Source organism: Vidua chalybeata, chromosome 10 (genome assembly GCF_026979565.1).
Source record: "Vidua chalybeata isolate OUT-0048 chromosome 10, bVidCha1 merged haplotype, whole genome shotgun sequence".
NCBI lineage: Eukaryota > Metazoa > Chordata > Aves > Passeriformes > Viduidae > Vidua > Vidua chalybeata.
In genome coordinates this window covers 12,310,129-12,329,411 of record NC_071539.1, presented here as the reverse complement: position 1 = coordinate 12,329,411, position 19,283 = coordinate 12,310,129, and the positions used below count along the sequence as shown (strand labels likewise).

General features: G+C 37.1%; 1 protein-coding gene across 1 annotated transcript in view; it reads left to right on the top strand.

Annotated features, from left to right (window-relative positions):
- Positions 1 to 19,283, top strand: part of ATP13A3 (ATPase 13A3) — a 56,821-nt gene that overhangs the window by 32,487 nt on the left and 5,051 nt on the right. The window contains exons 12-32 of the mRNA XM_053951383.1: positions 1,593 to 1,750; positions 2,418 to 2,606; positions 3,532 to 3,593; positions 4,187 to 4,337; positions 4,427 to 4,543; positions 5,575 to 5,592; positions 5,684 to 5,837; positions 5,923 to 6,043; positions 7,219 to 7,343; positions 8,238 to 8,416; positions 8,872 to 8,994; positions 9,078 to 9,157; positions 9,838 to 9,880; positions 9,978 to 10,087; positions 10,913 to 11,009; positions 11,893 to 11,965; positions 12,770 to 12,947; positions 13,621 to 13,808; positions 14,236 to 14,324; positions 14,522 to 14,602; positions 18,249 to 18,338. Of these exons, the coding sequence (XP_053807358.1) occupies positions 1,593 to 1,750; positions 2,418 to 2,606; positions 3,532 to 3,593; positions 4,187 to 4,337; positions 4,427 to 4,543; positions 5,575 to 5,592; positions 5,684 to 5,837; positions 5,923 to 6,043; positions 7,219 to 7,343; positions 8,238 to 8,416; positions 8,872 to 8,994; positions 9,078 to 9,157; positions 9,838 to 9,880; positions 9,978 to 10,087; positions 10,913 to 11,009; positions 11,893 to 11,965; positions 12,770 to 12,947; positions 13,621 to 13,808; positions 14,236 to 14,324; positions 14,522 to 14,602; positions 18,249 to 18,338 (2,426 nt within the window). The remainder of the gene's footprint in view (positions 1 to 1,592; positions 1,751 to 2,417; positions 2,607 to 3,531; positions 3,594 to 4,186; positions 4,338 to 4,426; positions 4,544 to 5,574; positions 5,593 to 5,683; positions 5,838 to 5,922; positions 6,044 to 7,218; positions 7,344 to 8,237; positions 8,417 to 8,871; positions 8,995 to 9,077; positions 9,158 to 9,837; positions 9,881 to 9,977; positions 10,088 to 10,912; positions 11,010 to 11,892; positions 11,966 to 12,769; positions 12,948 to 13,620; positions 13,809 to 14,235; positions 14,325 to 14,521; positions 14,603 to 18,248; positions 18,339 to 19,283) is intronic.

The following is a 19,283-nucleotide window of genomic DNA, read 5'->3' as shown; positions in this document are numbered from 1 at the left end:
ACAGTTTTTGGGCAAGAGGGAATTTCCCTCTCCACAGAACAGGATAGATGTCACAGCACTTGCAGCTTCTTGCTCCTAAAATGTCTGATAGTAAGAACTAAAGTTATTCTCACACAGTGAGATACAAATAAGAGTCCCTTGATATAAGGGAGGGAAATGCCACAAAATTGAAAATACTTAAAAATCTAGTCTTCAAAAGATCTAGGAGAAAGAACTCAATATGTGTGGAAAGGCATGTAGTCCTAATCTTGTCATAAATCAGGATAGAAGACTGATCTTCTGGGGCTATACTCACAGTACTCTTCAAGTTAAGCCTTTAACATGTTTGATGTTACAGCTGAAATTGTATTGATTTCTTTCCTCCTTAAACTCAGTTGATGGATGTCATTGTGGCTCCTATTTGTAATTGAAAAGAATTCAAAACTGGTTATTTTGCTTTAGAAAACAGAATTGTGCACTAAAGTTATCTGTATATCCAGTGTATGCTAAAGACACCCCATGAGGCTTTCATTTATTGCTTTACCTTGATGTGCTCTATCCTGTATAGCTACAGAACCTTCTGCAAAACACGGGAAACAATAGAAAGTAGTTCTGACTTTTTGAATTCTGTGTAATTCTGTGTTGAATTACAAAGCATTCATTGCTAAATACTCAAGTGCATACAGACATAGTGAACTTCTCTGAACAGGCCCATGGTTCATATTCTGCAGTAGCAAATTCAAAGCCTGGAGGCTTTGTGGCTTTTCATCTTGTGATGAGCTCATCCACTTCAAGAGTGAAGCCGCAGTTGCTCTGTTTTGGTAGAATACTCTGCCAAATGTCAGGGTGGAGGGCTCAGCCTTTGCTGTGGTGGCTTGCAGACTGAGAAGCTGTCAGCTGTCACTAATGCCAGAAGACCTGGCATTGACATTGAAGTTGTAGTAATAGACTTTGAAGTCCAAGCAGATGACAAATGTTTTGGGCACACAAAATCGGGCATTAATGTTGGCCTCTTTAAACATCAAGGCAAAAGTTCAAGTACGACCTTGGGATATCTGTTGGTTGTTCAACTCTAAGACCTTTAGAAGAAAAGTCTCCTTGTTTAGCTGTCAAAATGCCATCACGAGGTGCCCTTCTCAGAAGATGACTCCCTGCACTGCAGTTTTTTCTGAATCTTTCATTCTGGCTCTCAAGGGACCTTAAGTAGACCTGTCATTTAGGTATTTAATGTTGGACTCTGAATATCTTAATTTTCTTTTTTGCAAGGATTGGCTTAGTTAGACAATAAATATACCCACTGGCTCTGCACTGCGAGGGACAAAATGCAGAGGTACAACAAGCTCTGCCAGGCCAAACCATGTGAGGATTTGCTGCTGCTGCAGAGTAGGGGTTTGTTTGCATCAGCTGCATGTCCTTGCCATAGGAGAGAAGCCCTTAGTATGATGTGCACATATAAGCACCTTAATTACAGCATTGCAAAACATCTGCTATGGATATTGAGAAACAGTTGTAATGAAATTAGTAGCTTAAGGGTTTTATTGAGGTTTTTAATGTATTTTAATAGCTTTGCTTTTGTTTGTATTTTTAATAACTTACTCCTTTTTTATTTCTAGGCTTTAGTACTGCTAAAGGACACCTTGTTCGTTCCATACTGTATCCAAAGCCAACTGATTTTAAGCTCTACAGAGATGCCTATTTGTTTCTTCTGTCTCTGGTGGTGGTGGCAGGCTTTGGGTTTCTTTACACAATTATCCATAGCATCTTAAATGAGGTATGTTTTAATTTCTGGTCCAGAACTGCCTTATTTTAGAAAAAGGGTGACCATGACTTCCATCACACTTTAGATGATGAGAAACTATTTGCTTTAAAGTGAAAATTTTTTTGCTCTATTTTATATCAGTGAAATGAGGCAAGGTTACTGAGAATAAAATTCAGCACAGAAGCAGAATTTTAATATCTTACAGAGAAATTTGAGTTTACCTTGGTTTCTCTTGACCCAATTACTAGATTTTTATCTTTGTTATATGTAAGGTTACCATCTGATTATATACAGTGGAAGAAATAGGACACAGCCCATCTAAAACATGCTGCAGGCAAAAAAAAAATCCTTATCAAGGAATAACCTGATAACTGTTTTTTGGTTTGTTTTTTCTTTTTTTTTTTTCTCTCAAAAATTTTTGCATTATTCAGCTAATGTTTTAAAGTAATATATTTCCAGGGAGAAATGTGCAAATTTGAAGTTACGGGTTGTGGATAATTTAGGACTGGATTATTGTGGTTGCTGATGGTGGGTGAAGATTGTGCTAAATTTCTGGGCAATCCAGAACACACTGTACTAGGGAAAACAATGTGTGGGTTTTGCTCTTGGTAACACGTCAGTGGGATAGTGAATCTGTAAGCAGTGAGTTCTTGTTCATTAACTCTGACCTCTATTGCAGGTTCCAGCTCGTACCATCATCATCGAGTCTCTTGACATTATCACTATTACGGTGCCTCCAGCACTCCCTGCTGCTATGACTGCTGGCATCGTTTATGCACAAAGAAGGTTGAAGAAAATTGGCATCTTCTGCATCAGCCCACAAAGGATAAATATTTGTGGCCAGCTGAATCTTGTGTGTTTTGATAAGGTTAGGTGAATTTTGAAACCTTGCTGCCTGGAGGGGTATTGTCTTAGACAAGGGAGTTTGTATAGACAAAAAAAGGGAAAACTCATTCCTTTTCCTGTAAGTTAGATGATACGTGATCTGTTAGCTTCTGGGTATTCGGTGTTTACCATCTGTTAATTCTCTACTTTAATCTTCTCTAAAAAGTTGTTGTAATTGAGCTGCTTTCTTATCTCAAGACTCCCAAGTCCCAGCTTACTGCTTGAACCTCAGAAATCTGAGAGTTGAGGCTTATTAAGAGCTTTATTTAGCACACAAGCTTCTGAAAAACTCAAGTGTAAAGTCAGACTTTTTCTCATTTTCATTCATTTCAATGAAAAGCTGAGCAAGTGTATTTTGTTATTATTTGTTAACCAAACATGAATGAAAGACAGTCCTGCTGTTGGCCAGAATTCTTTGCTTTTGGCTATTTCCTAGATAAAATTTATTTTCCTCCTTAGATTTTATATCAAATACTAAGTGTAATACTAACCATATTATTTCAACTAAAAGTACATTTTAGTTACTGTTTTAACTATGTAAGATAGTACTAATGGTTTAATACCATTTGGTACCATTTCCAATGTCCCCAGTCCCTGCATATTGAGATGAAGTGCTGTCATCTTTGGATTTTAAGGGTCTGTTTCATTTGTCCTGTCTCCAGAGAGGAGCATGACTGCTTTGAATGTTTTTGAAAGTTATTTTAACAGGTTTGGAATTTAATTACTAGCAAAAAAGCAAGGGAGATCCTGTATTTTCTGTCACGAAGTCTTGTTTTGTATGTGAAAACAAAAGCAAATATATTGTTCAAGTGTAATTTGCTAAAACAGCTGTTAATTTTTGCTTTGTTGGAAGATAATTTGTTTCCAAAGGCTTTTTCTTCATGCCATGCCCTTGGTCTCTTTTGCAGACTGGCACACTTACTGAGGATGGCTTGGATCTTTGGGGAATTCAGAGGGTGGAAAATGCTCGGTAAGGATGAACTCAGGGCTGATAGCAAATATGGTACTCAAATTGTACTGCAACAGCTTCAGCAGAATAGAACAGGAAATTCAGTGTGAGCTCATGTTTACATTTCTGTAATGTGCTGTAGCAATGCCACTTAAACTGTGGTTTAGGTGTAGTGGAAGTTACAACTCCACAGCGAAGCTGAGGTAGAATTTAACAAATAGAGTCTGAGACCTCATCATGATCATAGTGTTGCAAAACTGTTGCAGATACTGTTACATGCTTCTTTAATCCTGTCCTCCTAAGTGATGACTTTTTGGGCTGCTAAAATGAATTAGCTTAGCTAATTAAGTTAACTACTATGTGATAAGAGGGCTTTATATGAGAGATCAAGCTAGACAGGGAAAGAATGAACAGTGAGTGTTTGAAGGAGGAAGAAGCTGTGATAGCTTCTGAAGATTCCAGCCCAGAGTCTTAATTTATTTTCTGTGATGTGTGAAAATACAAGTGAAGGGACTTGTGCAGTCAATTTTCTTCTGTTAATCTAAACAAACCTTTTGAAGTGGCTCATAATAAATAATTATAGTGCTAAGTATATTATTACTTCATTGTTTCAGTTTCCTTTTGCCGGAAGAGACGGCTTGCAGTGAGAGCTTGCTGAAGTCAGAGTTTGTTGCTTGCATGGCAACTTGTCATTCCCTTACAAAAATTGAAGGGGTGCTTTCTGGGGATCCGCTTGATTTGAAGATGTTTGAAGCAATAGGATGGGTAAGTGCCTTTTTTTCCTTGAATATTGCATTATGAAGAAGTCAAAGTTAATGAATGTATAAATTAGTTGATTTTTTTTTTTAATATAGATTTTAGAAGAAGCAACTGAAGAGGAAACAGCCCTTCATAATCGAATCATGCCAACAGTGGTTCGACCTTCAAAACAACTTTCCCCAGAATCCAAGCAAGCAACAGATCAAGAAATGGTATAAAAACTCAAAACAATTGATACAAGTTAAAGAAACGCATTTTACTGTATGCTGAGGTTCTGGCTGATAAAATTGAAATGGGATCAGAACTGTGAGGGTTTTAATGGCAAAGATACAGCAAACATGTTTAAACCATTGTTGAAGGTAGTGATTCAGTATATTCCCCTTTCAAGGTGAGCAAACTGAGTGTCAGCATTATTGCCTTTACAGATTGGTTATGAAGTACAGTAATGCTTTTTGAGCTTATGCCTTTTAATATTGGTATGTTACCAAATTCTTATGTTTTAATGAAATGCTTAGGTGTGCTCACCTTGCAGTTTCAGTTAAAACAATAATTTGTTAATGTCACTGTGTAGCGTGGAATTCTTGCCACTCTTGTACCTTAGAGACAATATTAAGTGCTGAGTAAAAAAAACAAAATGTACTTAGCAAATGTAAAAGTTTCTTCTAGCTATATTTTGAAGTATTTTTAAATATTTCACAAAGGAAAATTTTAAGCATGTGAGTGTATATCCAGATTATCACAGAGTAGGGTAGTGGGAGGGTATAACAAGTCAGTACATTTGTATGAGTTGTATTTTGTAGTAGATAGAACTGTCTTTCTTTTGTTCAGAGCTCAGTGTATGTGCACAACAGTAATTTCTGTGCAGTATTTAACATCTGAACATTCTTGAAACTTACTACATTATTTTTTGGAGGGATATACTTAATAATCATGGCCTCATTCTGAAACAGCATAGTACTTTAGTCATTTACAAAGGCTAAACAAACAGTTTGGACTGTGAAAGGTCTTGGAACTTCTAATCAAGAAATCAAGCTCTACAGTTCTACTGTGTCTCACTTAAAGGATTGTAAACAGATGCAGTGTATTTATAGTCAGCTTTTATGAAATCCATTGAAAATACAGTATGTCTTGATATGAAGAATACTGTGCAGATTCATTTACTGATTTGTGTTTAAATAGTTTGTAGCTGAAGAAATACTTAAAATTGATATTTAGAGTGGCTGTATTTTTTTCTTTTTTTCAGGAATTGTTTGAGCTGTCGGTAAGTATACTTTTTCATTTGGTACATACCTATTTTTCTTAAGATGCATGTGGATGTAACCCTTTTGTTCCTTCCTTCCTGTATGACACAGACTGGGTATGAAATTGGAATCGTGCGCCAGTTTCCATTTTCCTCAGTGTTGCAGCGCATGTGTGTAATAGCCAGGGTCCTAGGGGAAAAGAGAATGGATGCTTACATGAAAGGTGCCCCAGAAGTGATTGCCAGCTTGTGTAAGCAGGAAACAGGTAAAGGAGCAAATTGTTTTTATTTCTTCTATAGCTGAGCTGAAATATGAATATTTTAATAACTGAAAACTTGATCTTTTTAAAGTTCCTGTTGACTTTGAGCGTGTCCTGGAAGAATACACTAAGCAGGGCTTCCGAGTTATTGCTCTTGCTCACAGAAAACTGGAGTCTAAGCTTACGTGGCACAAAGTCCAAACTATTAGCAGGTAAGAGTGACTTCACTTTTTTAATAAGTAACAGACTTTAAAAGCTGCATGCTTTGAATTAATATGTAATGTGTATTTTTGTTTAAATCAATTACTACTCTTCTTTAGCTTTTTTTCTGTCTCGGCATATAGAATTCTGTACATCCTTTAGTTGTGCCCTGGACACACAAGATAAGGAAGTTTTTTTCTGTAATGAAGTGAATTCACAGGATGTGCTTTAAGCTGTAAATGAACTGGAATACTATTTTCATTATGTCTAATTTACATTGTTGTGGCAGAAAACCTCGTCTGATTTCTTTACTTGCACATACTTACATCATCTGTTTTTATTAAGGATAGTGGCAAGTAGTGGAAATCGTCCTGTGCATTTTTGATGCAGTTTCTTTGTCTCCTAAAGGCAGCATGTCCATTTTCTCATTGCAGAGGTTTGAAAGGTAGAAAGGTTTCTTCCTTCAAAGAGTAGTACCTCCTGTGAATTATTTTGCAGCTGAGCCTAGTTTTGTGGATAATGTCATCTTCCCCACAGTGCTTGAATGTGTTAGCACAGCTATGAAAATGCCAGCTTTGGCTGTGTTTTTTTTTATCAGCCCTGTGTGCAAGGTGAACATTTGGCAAAGCAAAGAAATGAGTTTTCCAGATTCAGGTGTGAAAGTCTACAATAGCAGTGGAATACCCAAGACCTGTAAATACACTAACTTTTAAATATAAACCAAAGGGAATTCGTTTCTCTGCCTAATTAGCTAGTGCCTATTAATCTTAAGTGCCTTTGTAACAATGTGGTAGCTTTTATGTTAAGGTTTAGCTAACTTGGAAAACAGAGATGTGCACTCTAAACATATCTTAATACTTGGCCTGTGAATGCAGTTAGTTCCAGAGCAGGTTTTCTAACTATAACCTGAGACTGTAATTTCTTTTAGAAAGCATTCTCGTGGGAGAAACTGAAAATTGTGCTTGAGAGGAAACAACATTTTCTCACACTGGTTTTCAGTTTAAAAAAGGGAAATAAATATAAATCATTGTGATGATATCTTTCACATCACTTTTTATAAAGCAAATTACTTCATGGTTAAAAATACACATTCCTCTTTACTTTGATAAGTAGAAAATCAGGCTTTTAAAGCTACATGTAATAATTTTAAATCTTAAAATCTTCTCTTGTCTCTTTTTCATCATAGAGATGCTATTGAAAGCAACATGGATTTTTTGGGGCTAATTATAATGCAAAACAAGTTAAAGCAAGAAACCCCTGCTGTACTTGAAGATTTGCATAAAGCCAACATTCGCACTGTCATGGTTACAGGTTAGCATGTAAACATTGATACTCAAAGATCCATCTCCTTCTGGTCTTGTTATAATTATGTTTATGAAGTCAAATTTTAGTGTCAGTGGGTTTACACTGTGTTTATAGCAACAGGGAAGTTTAGAAACTTGAAAATACACAGACTCCAATTTTTTTCTTTTTGGGTGCATGTTGCTTTGGTAAGTTGGAGAAACCAGCAGAGGCTTTAATTCCACTTTGTAGTTTCTTCTCCCTAGCTCCAAGTATAAGCTACTTGATACTGAATTGGAGGATGAAAACCCTTAGAAGTCTTCCAAATCAGGCTAAGTGGAAGTCCTAGTCTAATTTTGTAACTGAACTTGATTTGAGCAGGAGGTCAGACTGGATGTCCTGAGGGTCCCTACCACTTTGATTTATACTATGAAAAGTCACTTTGTATTGGATGGTTTTTTTGGGAGAATGACTTAGGTCCTTGTAAGCATTCTTACAAGATGTCTGTGCTCAATGTTTTTCATACAATATATGTTTGCTTTTTAAATCACAGGTGGTGTGACTTTGGAATGCTTTGCTAGGCTAACAATACAGCTCTGTGTTTGCATGTTCTGTGACTGTAAAAAGCAGTATTTTAAATGGCTGCGTGTTTTCTGCCTGATTTTCCTTATACACTAAGATTTGGTCAATAAGAGATCTTTATAGCTCCAAGCAGCAGACAAAAGTTCTAGAGGAGGGGGTTTACCTGGTGGGGTTTGAATGTTGTCTGTAGGCTTGGTTTGCTCTGAGGCTAGCACTGGTATGTGGTGCAGTTCTCCTCACAGTTCTCTATAGGCTTTGTTAGCTTTTCTCTTACAGGGAATATCAACGTATGACCTTAATGCTTTTCTGACTGAAACCCTTTTAAATGCAATTGTTTAACAGGGGATAACATGTTAACTGCTATCTCTGTGGCCAGAGACTGTGGAATGATTCTACCTCAGGATAAGGTGATTATTGCTGAAGCACTACCTCCAAAGGATGGGCAGGCTGCCAGGATCAACTGGCATTATGCAGATACCCTCGCAAAATGCACTAGTTCATCACCAGCCATAAACTCAGAGGTAATGTGACCATATTATGCACATATATTAGAATGTAAGCTGTTAGTTTTACTGTTCTTTTTATGTTATTCCATGAAATAGCAAATTTGCAGTTAAGTGTCATTTCAGAATTGATATACTGGTTAACTTTCAGATCTTCAAATCCCAAAGACTAGTAAAGCAGCTATGGGAGGTAGTTTTTCAACTGTGATATCACATTTGACATTTCACTTGACAGGCTTTTTCCCCCAACATTTCAATCTGTCAGAACTTCTCTATCTGCTTGTAGTTGAAACATTAAACTAAATTTTCTTAGAAATACCTGTTTTTGTTGTATGAAGGTTTTTTTTCAAGTGACCTTCTTATAAACATAGCCTTGTGAGAGATCTCTAGGAGTACTCCTCTGAGTATTAGCTTGAAATGGAAGGTATCTTTGTAAATCCATTACAGCTAGAGTATTAAACTACTTTTGATAGGATATTCCAGTTAAATTGGTCCATGAAAGCCTTGAGGATCTCCAGATGACAAAATACCATTTTGCAATGAATGGGAAGTCATTTGCAGTGATTTTGGAGCATTTTCAGGACCTGGTACCCAAGGTGAGCATTTTACTTGAGTATGGGCATTTTCAAAGGTGAAGAGACTTCGCCCTGTGAGCATTAAGGACTCTCCTGTCTTGCAGCTCGTGCTACATGGCACTGTGTTTGCTCGCATGGCACCTGATCAGAAAACTCAGCTGGTGGAAGCTTTACAAAATGTAGAGTAAGTATTTGTTTAAGCATAGAAAGTGAGAGGGTTGAATATGTTTGGTGGGATAGGAGACAAAAATTCTGCATGCTGCTAGCTGTTTTGTCTAAAGAAAAATGCTGGGCTGAGAGAACTCCTTGTGTTGGTAGATCAGCCTATTAGCTAATCTAATAGAATGAGAGTAGTACCATCTGCTGGCTAGTTGGGAAAGTTTCAGACTTTTCATGAAGTTTTAAATGAGGAATATGTGCATAAACTGACTAACATATTTTATAAATGCAGTTGCTTGGCTTATGAAACAAACCCATCAAATGTCTTCTGTGTATTACAGAAGTATTATCAGGATGACTTCTGTTTACATTGGTCAATATGTGACTGTTGGTGTCAGGTCTTTCAGCTTTAAGAATACTACAGAAGTGTCATTGCCTAGAGCAAAGATTCTTTAGACCACATTGGGATGCTAGAGAGCTGATTAACCATTATTGCTTTGATTGACCTGTCATTGTTATGTTACTTTTCTGTCTACTTCCTTATATGTATAACAGCAACAGTAATTTATTTCAGCATTAATGATCACCCATTGTTATGCAAACCCTGAATAACTCAAAGTAATATAGATGTAATTAATGAAATAAGCTAAATGGACCATGATTGGAGAATGGTCCAGAATGCTGATATCTGTTTGCTTTTTGTAGTTACTATGTGGGCATGTGTGGAGATGGAGCAAATGACTGTGGGGTAAGTATATTTTTATTTTCCATACAGAACCATTCAGTTGAATTGTACAGCTGTAGGGAAGTTCTAAAATGATCTCTATTTCAATGTTACCTGGCAGGCACTGAAGAGGGCACACGGTGGTATATCTCTGTCTGAACTTGAGGCTTCTGTGGCATCACCATTCACTTCCAGGACACCCAGTATTTCCTGTGTGCCAAAGCTGATCAGGTAATGCCACTGACTGTGGACTTAAATGTGTCTGTGTAACTTACTTTGCATATTCCATTTTAGTATATATTTGATGCTGCAGGAAACCAGTGTGAATTACAGAACAATACATACATTTTAGTGGTTCTGTTTCTTTACTGAAAGTACTCTGAGTAAAACCCTGCCATACCATGATTTTATTTTGTTGTAAAATTCTTTGTCCATGTAAAGTTAATTTTTCAAAGCATGACCAAGCTTCTACACATTAGTCTTTGTCTTAGTCACTGTTAATTTCCATAAAGGCTGTGTGTAATTGAAAGTAGTAACAATTTCCAGATAATTGCTCAGCACCATAAAAAGTAGAAGACAAATTCTCTAAATAGCGTTTGACTCTAATTTTTGACTCTAGAATTGGAAGTTAGGTAATGATTTTGGCTAAAGTTCAGCCAAAGAAGAATCAAGGGGTCTGTGGGGAGCTAATGAAGTAATGCATTATCAGAAACATTTCTGAAGTCAGCAGCTCTGTGGCTGTGTGTTTATTCAGTCCATGCAGTAAACTAATGCTTCATAGATGCTTGTGTAAAAAGACTTTAATTTTAAAACCTCTGTTGAAAAACCACATGAAGTCCAAAGAGGACTGAAGTTAGTTGGTGGCTGAGTTCAGAAGACATGCCCACAACTTCGATGTTGAGGGACATGTACCATTCTGACACTTATTTCTCTCATGTGTGCAGCCTGATGTCCCTCAAATTAGGTGTGTTTAATTGCAGCAAACATTTTGGTAGGCAGAACTTAACTGCTTGCACAGAAAGCTTTGTAGTTACATGATTGCATCTGTTTTGACAGGGAAGGCCGTGCTGCTTTAGTAACTTCCTTCTGTGTGTTTAAATTCATGGCACTGTACAGCATCATCCAGTACATCACTGTTACTTTGCTGTATTCTGTAAGTATTCTGTAAATACATATGCAGTGTCAGCATAATTCAGAGATTTGAAAGTTGATAGATATTTAATACAAATTATTGCAAGTCCCTTTGAGTACAACATATGCATTCAAAAATATGTTTAGACTGAAAGTGTTGTTAGTATTTTGGATTTTTTTTTTCATATTAACTGTACAAAATACATGGTAGTATCTGTTTAGAAAAGACAATAACCAATGGCTGTGAAAAGAAAGTCTCTACAGTGGGAAGACCAAAGAAGCATGTATACAAAGCAAAAACACAGGTTTCAATTATTTAAAATCTTTCAGCATTTTGAAATAGCCTGACTTATTTTATAGAGTAATGCATTCCTTTTATGTTAGAATTGAAAGAAACTGGAAGTACTGATTTGGGGAGGAAGCAAAATGGAATATTTCCTGTTAATATGATTGGTTTTATAATAGTGGCATGTGATAGAAATCCTGTATTTTAATTTGTATTCTGAGCAAGTTAAAGATGCCAAGTATTAAAGGACCTTTGAGGTGGAAATTTTGACAGCTGTATGAGTACATAGTAAGGCTATGGTGTTTAAAGAACTGTAGGCCTAAGCTGTTATTGCATTGGTATGTAAGATTCAATAATATAATTTTGATTACAAACAAATTTCAACTACAAATAGCTTGTCCATCTTGAAAAGGAAATTGTTTCATACTGTAATACTTCAGGAATTGTTCTGTGAATTGCAGAGTATTCAGGACTCCTGCAGGTAAAGGAGGCCAGTTTGACAGGACACTGTCTTGTTTATAGAGGGTAATTCAAAGAATTAATGCCGTAAAAGTGTCAGTATAGATTTTTTTTGTGGTATGAAGAAATTACCAATGGTTCATTTGTTTTTTCTCTCCAGATCCTGAGCAATTTGGGAGACTTCCAGTTTCTCTTCATTGATTTGGCAATCATTTTGGTGGTTGTCTTCACTAGTAAGTATTGAACTGAATTACCATTGTGGCTTCTGTGAACTACTTTCTGCTTGGTCAGATTTTCTTTAATATCTAATTACATGTGGTTTTAAGAAAACACTGTGACATACAGTGAAGATGTTATGACTATTACATCTATGCATTCAGAAACCCAAACCACCACTGTGTACTGAATTAGATTCAACTGAAATTTGTGGAATGTCCTCAAACAATAAGCAGGTTGTGAGCATGATCTTGGGGAACTAAGTTTTCACAGTACAGGAAGCTGGTTTTGGAATCAAAACAGGAGTTACTGCAATATCATCTTGCTCAAATGTTTTGATTCCTTGCATTCTTACTTGGAACTTCTGTCCACAAAATGTTACACTCAAAGTATTGTCTAGTGTAACACTCGATTTCACATGCAAGCCTAGCATTCAATTCACTAGCTAACAGTAGAATTCAATTTTCAAATTTAATAAAAACATCTTAATTGAAGCAATGGCAGTCCAAAAGTGAGGAGGCAAGCTGTAAGTCCTTGTGCCAGACAAAGGGAATTTGGCCAGACACTGCTAATTCCTTAAGTCTGATGGCTGCAGCTGTCCCCTGCGATGCTGTGCTGCTGGGGAACCAGCCTGTAGAAGGCACTGTGGTGTTGTTCTAGGGCTCTGTGGTCTTTTCAAAGTGGTTTCACATTTGCAGTTCTGGACTAAATTTTAAAGTGATGTCATGAGCAAGCCATTCTAATCCCACAGAATGTGAACAGGATAACTCTTGAAAACCATAATGATGCAATGTGTCGTTTGTTTTTTGTTCTCTCTGCAGTGAGTCTGAACCCTGCTTGGACAGAGCTTGTTGCACGAAGGCCTCCATCAGGTCTTATCTCAGGTCCACTTCTGTGTTCCGTGTTGTCTCAGATCATCATCTGCCTTGCTTTCCAAACCTTGGGGTTCTTTTGGGTCAAACAGCAGCCCTGGTACAAGCCTTGGACACCAGACTCTGAGTAAGTGTTTCAGTGGCTCTGTGCAGGATACAGTAGTGATTGGAAAGCTATAGCAATAATGCTCTCTTCTTTCTTGACCCTCCCTGTGGGGACTTTGAAAACAAAGCTTCTGTATTGCAGCTTGTTAGTCTGCTGATTTTTTGTGAAAAGCCTACTAATATATGGGAGCTACCCACTGGCTGAAAAGCAAAATTGGGTCAGAGTCAGATGGCTTGGTCTAATGACTCTTCAGCTTTGGGACAGTTGAGGTAGAAATTTGAAATTTACGGATCAATGTATTCTATCTCTTTCATATTATAAAGCTTTGCTTTCCTGTTAGAGTTACAGTAAATCAAATTCATATTTTTGAAAATTAAGAGGTGCTTTAATTTTATTTTTTTTTAGATTGCAGTATTTCCTTACCTGTCTCTGAAGTCTGTCCACAGTGATAGTTTTTAAACAGTTTATGTAGAAAATTTACAAACTGGCAGCATAAAAGAACTTGAAGCTCTGAATTCACAAAAATTGCTACCTCCCTGCCACAGTTTTGAGTTATTTCTTACTACCTGTAATATGTTCTCAAGTTTAAGCTTTTTTACGACTGTAGCAATTTTTTTTGTCATTATTTTTGTAAATAAGTGGGCTCTATTTGCCTCTTCTCCATAACTCAGTGTTCAATGTTTTTGTGTTGTAGTGCATGTAATGTGTTGGACGCACGGAACACCAGCTCTGCACACCACGGGAATGAGACTATCCATGATGAACATTACATTAAAAATTATGAAAACACAACTTTGTTTTTTATATCCAGCTTTCAGTACCTCATAGTGGCAATTGTCTTTTCTAAAGGAAAGCCCTTTAGACAACCATGCTACAAAAATTGTAAGTCCTTTCTTAGTACATACAGTTCCAAATAAAACTCCCGAGTGACTGTGCATTTGTTGACAATTCTGTTGTGCCACTTCAGAAGCAATAGTGTTGCTAGGAGATCATAGTGGAGTTATCCTCTCATAATCACAGCTAGAAATAAGGAAATATTAAACTGTATGGAGAAAATTGTGTTCATAGTTGTTTAATTTGTAGACGTATATGTATATTTCAACTCCACAAGTGAGCTGGTGAGAAGGAGTCAGGCCTTCTCTCTACGGCTATAAGCACAAGTAATATTGCCCCCATTGCCTGGAAGGGGTTTAGGGGGAGAAGAGAGGTTGTTTCCAGGCAGTAATGAACTCATGATACATATTAAAACTGTCTAAAACTCTTGATTGTGAGATGGTCCAATTAAAATATTTTTTTTCTTCTTTTACAGTTCTGTTTGTTTTATCTGTTATAGTTCTTTATGTCTTCATATTTTTCATCATGTTGCATCCTGTTGAACCTATCGACGCATTTCTTGAGGTGAGAGTGAGCAGATCTGTGAGCGTGTCAGCTTCCTCAGGCAGCTGATGGGCTGCCTTTGGGGCAAGTGTGAGCCCTGCAGAGCTTTAGCTTCACATCACTGGGTGGGGAAGGGAGAATTTATCCTGCTGACTCTGTTTTGGATGTGTGTTTACTTCACATGTGTGTTTCTAAGCTCTGGCAACTTGTTTCCACAGCTTGTGTGTGTGCCAGCGGAGTGGCGCCTAAGAATCGTCATCATCGTTGTTCTAAATGCAGTTGTATCCGTGCTGACAGAGGTAAGAAATCCACATGGAAAAAATGCTTCTCTTTTAAGTGTTTCTTTTTTCAGGGTACATGTTTGTCTTTTATTTAGGTCACTCTTTACAGCATGCCAGTATGAGTGGCTGCTGTTTTCTTGTTAAGTGTGTATTTCTACAAATGTCCTTGTAAGCTAGATTTAAGGTGTCAAGACTTTCTGTGTCTGAAGTGTAACTTTAAAATATTTTTTATTAAAAAATGGGGGCTGGGAGGAAGGTAAAAGACTTAATAATTCAACTATTTCATATTAAAAGACTCCATTTTTATTTTCTGTGTTACTTCAGAATAACAACATACTAGAGAACTATCTAAAATCCCTAGGGGAGCCCCCCTTCCTTCATTTGGATCATACACATAGCTTATTGTTCAGAATTATGCAGGTCTGTCTGATATGATCAAAGTCCAGAAGTAGAGATGTTCATGCAAATCTGCTTTTTCCATCACTGAGCTTGTCTGAAGTCAATCACTCTGGATGTTGACCTCTTCTGCTATAATTCCAGAGTTAATGTGTGCAGAAACATTCCCTACCTTTCATCCCGGTGCCTTGTTTTTGTTTCTGAGAATCAAAGTTGGACAGATAAATCTTCCAGAAGTCTGGATTCACAGTCAGTTATTTATTCCTGTGGTTAGTTTTTCTCCCTGTTAACTGACGTGTGATTTCCAACCTGAATATGTTCGGGTTTTGGTTGCAGTCATGAGTCACTTTTTTCCTGCAAGATGAAAAAGTCTTCCAACATTATCTAATGCACACTACAATTATCTGTTTTTACTGTGTAGCATTTTCTACAGCTTCTAATCAGTATTTCCATTACAATGTGAGGGATTGGTGTCAATGTAACCAGCATAATACTTGCTTGGATCATATAATTTTGGTCTTCAAAGAGTACTACAGCATTAATATTCTGTCCAATTGACATGTTTTTTCCCTTTATTTGTGATCTAGTAAAAATTAAACAAAGGTTGTTTTTTCAGATACTTGAATCAAAATTACCAAGGTTTTGTTTAAAATGTTCCAAATAAAATTTGCAAAATATGCTATTATGTTGCTGCTTATTGGAACATGTTTTTGTGTTTTCACATGGCAGGCAACAACTTGTCTTTCCAAAATGTGTCAGTGGATACTAATTTACACTATTTAAGCTCCTGTGCCTTACTTACGTTGTCCTCTTGCTTTTCCTGTGGTGATTTTCCTTTATGGCCTTGGATTCTTCTGGTTTTGGTGTTTTTTTTTTTTTTTTTTAATTAGTGAATGCTCAATAGTTTGGTTTTTTTTTTACTTTCTTTTATTTCTGAAAAGTCAAATTTTATGTATTTTGCTGTCTTTACCACTGAAACAAAACAGCTCTTCTGAAGCTTCAGAATTACGGCTTTTTTTGTCTTCTGATAAAATTAAAACAAACCTAGACAGAAATATTTTATTTAATCTCAATTTTCAGTCCAGTGATAAAGATTACTGAGAGAAATAAATTTACCATCTGCTTGAAAATCCCTTTGTTCTGCAGGTGATCTTGTAACTTTTATAGAATCTGGTGTTTTTTCTGTTCTGGATGTTTAAGGGCTCCAGGAGGAAGTCTGTACAGTGTGCCAATCCATGTATCAGCACGTGCCTCTGGGACAAATGATTCTCCTCTGGTTTAAATATGTATTCATCAAGTTCCACTTCTGGGCCTTGCTGGTTGTCACATCAGCCTGAAAACTTGTGAATTTCTACTAAACATCACCTAATTAATATAATTACCTGCAGACTGTGTTCTTTCACCCAGTATTTCAAACCTCACCCCACTCTTTTTCTTATGGAGATTTGAGTTAGCATCATGTGTGTTTGTACACTTCAGTCATTTAACTTTCATTGCCAAAACTGCAGGGATGATTCAACACATTTCTTCTAAACTGCCTTCCCTATTTATCTTGTTGCCTGTACCTTGGTAATAAAATAGAAGTACCTACTTCTTTGCACTAATTCTGTAGGCTGTTATGCTTTGTCTTAAACCAAGTTTCTCCCACTTTGTAAGTGTAAGTTGAATGCTTTGTTATGGCAGATGAGTTGTTTTACTGTACAGCAGGTGTCCCAACAGAACTGTTGTGTAGCAATCCTCAAATCCCAAACCTTGTTTTACAGTACACACTTCACATTCCATAACTTGAGCCTCTTGAACTGCATTTGCCCCGTTCCAGCTGTGTTACTCTACACTCTCTAAAGCTTTGTCATGTGGTGCCAGCTCCTTGGGTCCAGTGTGTTGTGTAGAAATCCCAGGCTATTTCTTTCCTTCACTTCAAGTATAGCTCATTGTCTTTCTCTCCTTGTGTGCCTGGCTGGATTTTCTGCTCCCTCCACTTTTCACTACAGACCTGTGCCACAGGTCACATTCTGAGTATCTGGGAGAGGTCACTGGTGGCAGCTCCTTCCATCTTTTAACAAGGTACCTTGTGTTTCACCTAGAGTTTGTTCTGCTGAGAGCTATCCCTCAGGAACTGCCACTTCAAGTGTCTGATAATTATGAGATGCGTGAGGAATTGGATCTTCCTTAGTCACACTTGCCAGTGTGACACTTCTGTGTCATGCTATGATCATATGTAGTTTTGTCATTGCTTCTACAACAGGAGAAGTTTCTGACTGTGGTGGTTTTCTGTTTGTTTTCTGAAATGCCCTGAAAAGGTTTTGCTCTTTCCATGTGGGTGCCAGACTAGGTTCACAAAGCATGCAGATTCTTTCTACCATATGATAGAAAATATTGTACAACAAAGGCAGATCCTAGCAGCTGTTCCTCCTCACCCCTGATGCCTGGTATAGACATGTTTAAACCAGACTGGCTTCAAAAACAAACATCTAACAAGCTGAAGATTTGTTTCCTGATGCTTTATAAAAGCACTAGCAAATTCTGATATTTTATAAAATCATAAGCATTATAAAAATCTGTTAGAAAAGTCTGACTAATCAACTCCCCATTTTCAATGGCAGCGGTTAGTCAGATGTTGGAAATGGAATCTGTCCAAGGATCAGAGCTGTAGGCTCGAGGCCATGGAAGGTACAGGTTCACACCTGTGTTATCAGATTTGCTCAAAGCTCCTGAGTCTGCCCATGCAGTTGTATGAGAGTAACCAGATGTGCTCAACATAGCGTTCAGTTGTGCCCTCTTTTAAAAACCTGGAATTATACCTACCAAATTCTTTTGTTCCTGCTGGTGGCTCAGCTTTGCCACCTCACTGCTACTTTTCTGAGAATGTCCCTGGTTTAAAACAGGCTATGTAAAAAGCATAGCTCCAAGATGGTTTATGGGGAAACTGCTCTAAGCACTCATGTCTTCATGTGGTGCTGCACAGGTTTTTAGAGTATTGAAACATATGTGTATTTATGTTTTTTACCCATATCGATGGATGCAGTTTTAGTCATTGTTTGCTGTTGATTTTAGAGTACATGTTCATACCCTTAAATTTTGTGTGAGCACTTTAGAAATGAAATTGTTTATCACAAAAGTACGACAAGTAGCATAAACTCTCCCTGTTGCTTGCCACTGGATTAGTTATGGCTAACACACTGTTTCATGTTTTATTTGTAATGTGCACACTAACAACAAATGATCATTAGTTTCTTTAACTCTTCCCACTCACTGTAATGTCTCACAGAATGTCCTCCTTGATATGATCCTTTGGAAGGTTGTGTTCAATCGAGACAAACAAGGAGACTCTCGCCTCACCATACCCCAGCCGCCTCAGGTTGGAGACGAGTATTTTGCTGTCATCATTTGAGTGCATGTGGATTAATTTCATATTCTCTCTTATCTATAAGTGTCTGTTGCCTTATCTTTAGCTTAAGTCTGCTTAAATTAGACTTCTGTAATTGGAATATTAAAAGCAAAGGCTTCTGGGTTTATATTTTTTTCTGTATTAACATTAAAGAATTTAGTGTGTGTGCAAGAACTGTGAAGCAAATCTAGAGTATTGCTTTAAGACTTTTTTCACTTCATCTTTAGTTTCCACATTAGCAAATTTTATTTGTAATGTCACAAGTTAGTATGCTAGGATTGGGAACATCTTGATTTGCTTAGAAGCAATTAAAATAAATTAATTTGGTTTAGAGTTCTAGGTCCTTGTCTGAGAGCAGTAATTTTCAGCATGTACAAATGAAACAAAACAAGATGGCAAATGAAAGTACACTATTACTACTGAAAGGTTTTTTAGGTGACCATGAACTTTGGTCTGGTCTGCCCCTCTGCTTTTAATGCATGAAGGAAATCTACATGAATCCCATAAAAAACAGCTTTACTTTAAGCCTGTTGGCTTAATACTTTTGGCTGGTTGTACATTCGTGCTTGCTAGAATTATAGTGGTTTATTTCTCAGCCCTAAATTTTATTAAATATATTCACTTCAGATTTACATTTGTCCTTTTGAGGCTGTTGTGGAACAAATTGTTTTGTGGTCACTGAAGGCTCAAGGCTCACATTTGCTTCAGTTCACCAATTAATAGACATTTAGATCATGATGAAAACGATAGAATATATTACCATTAAAATGTCAGCCCTGCAGACTATAGGTGCTCTCTGAGACGTGAGAGGGATTCAGTCTCAAGAATGAGGAATGGTGTTTCTCCTCCCCAGCTAATTAAATTACATGCATTTAAGACTGGGAGAGGAAGCATAGGAAGGAAGTCTTAAGTTTA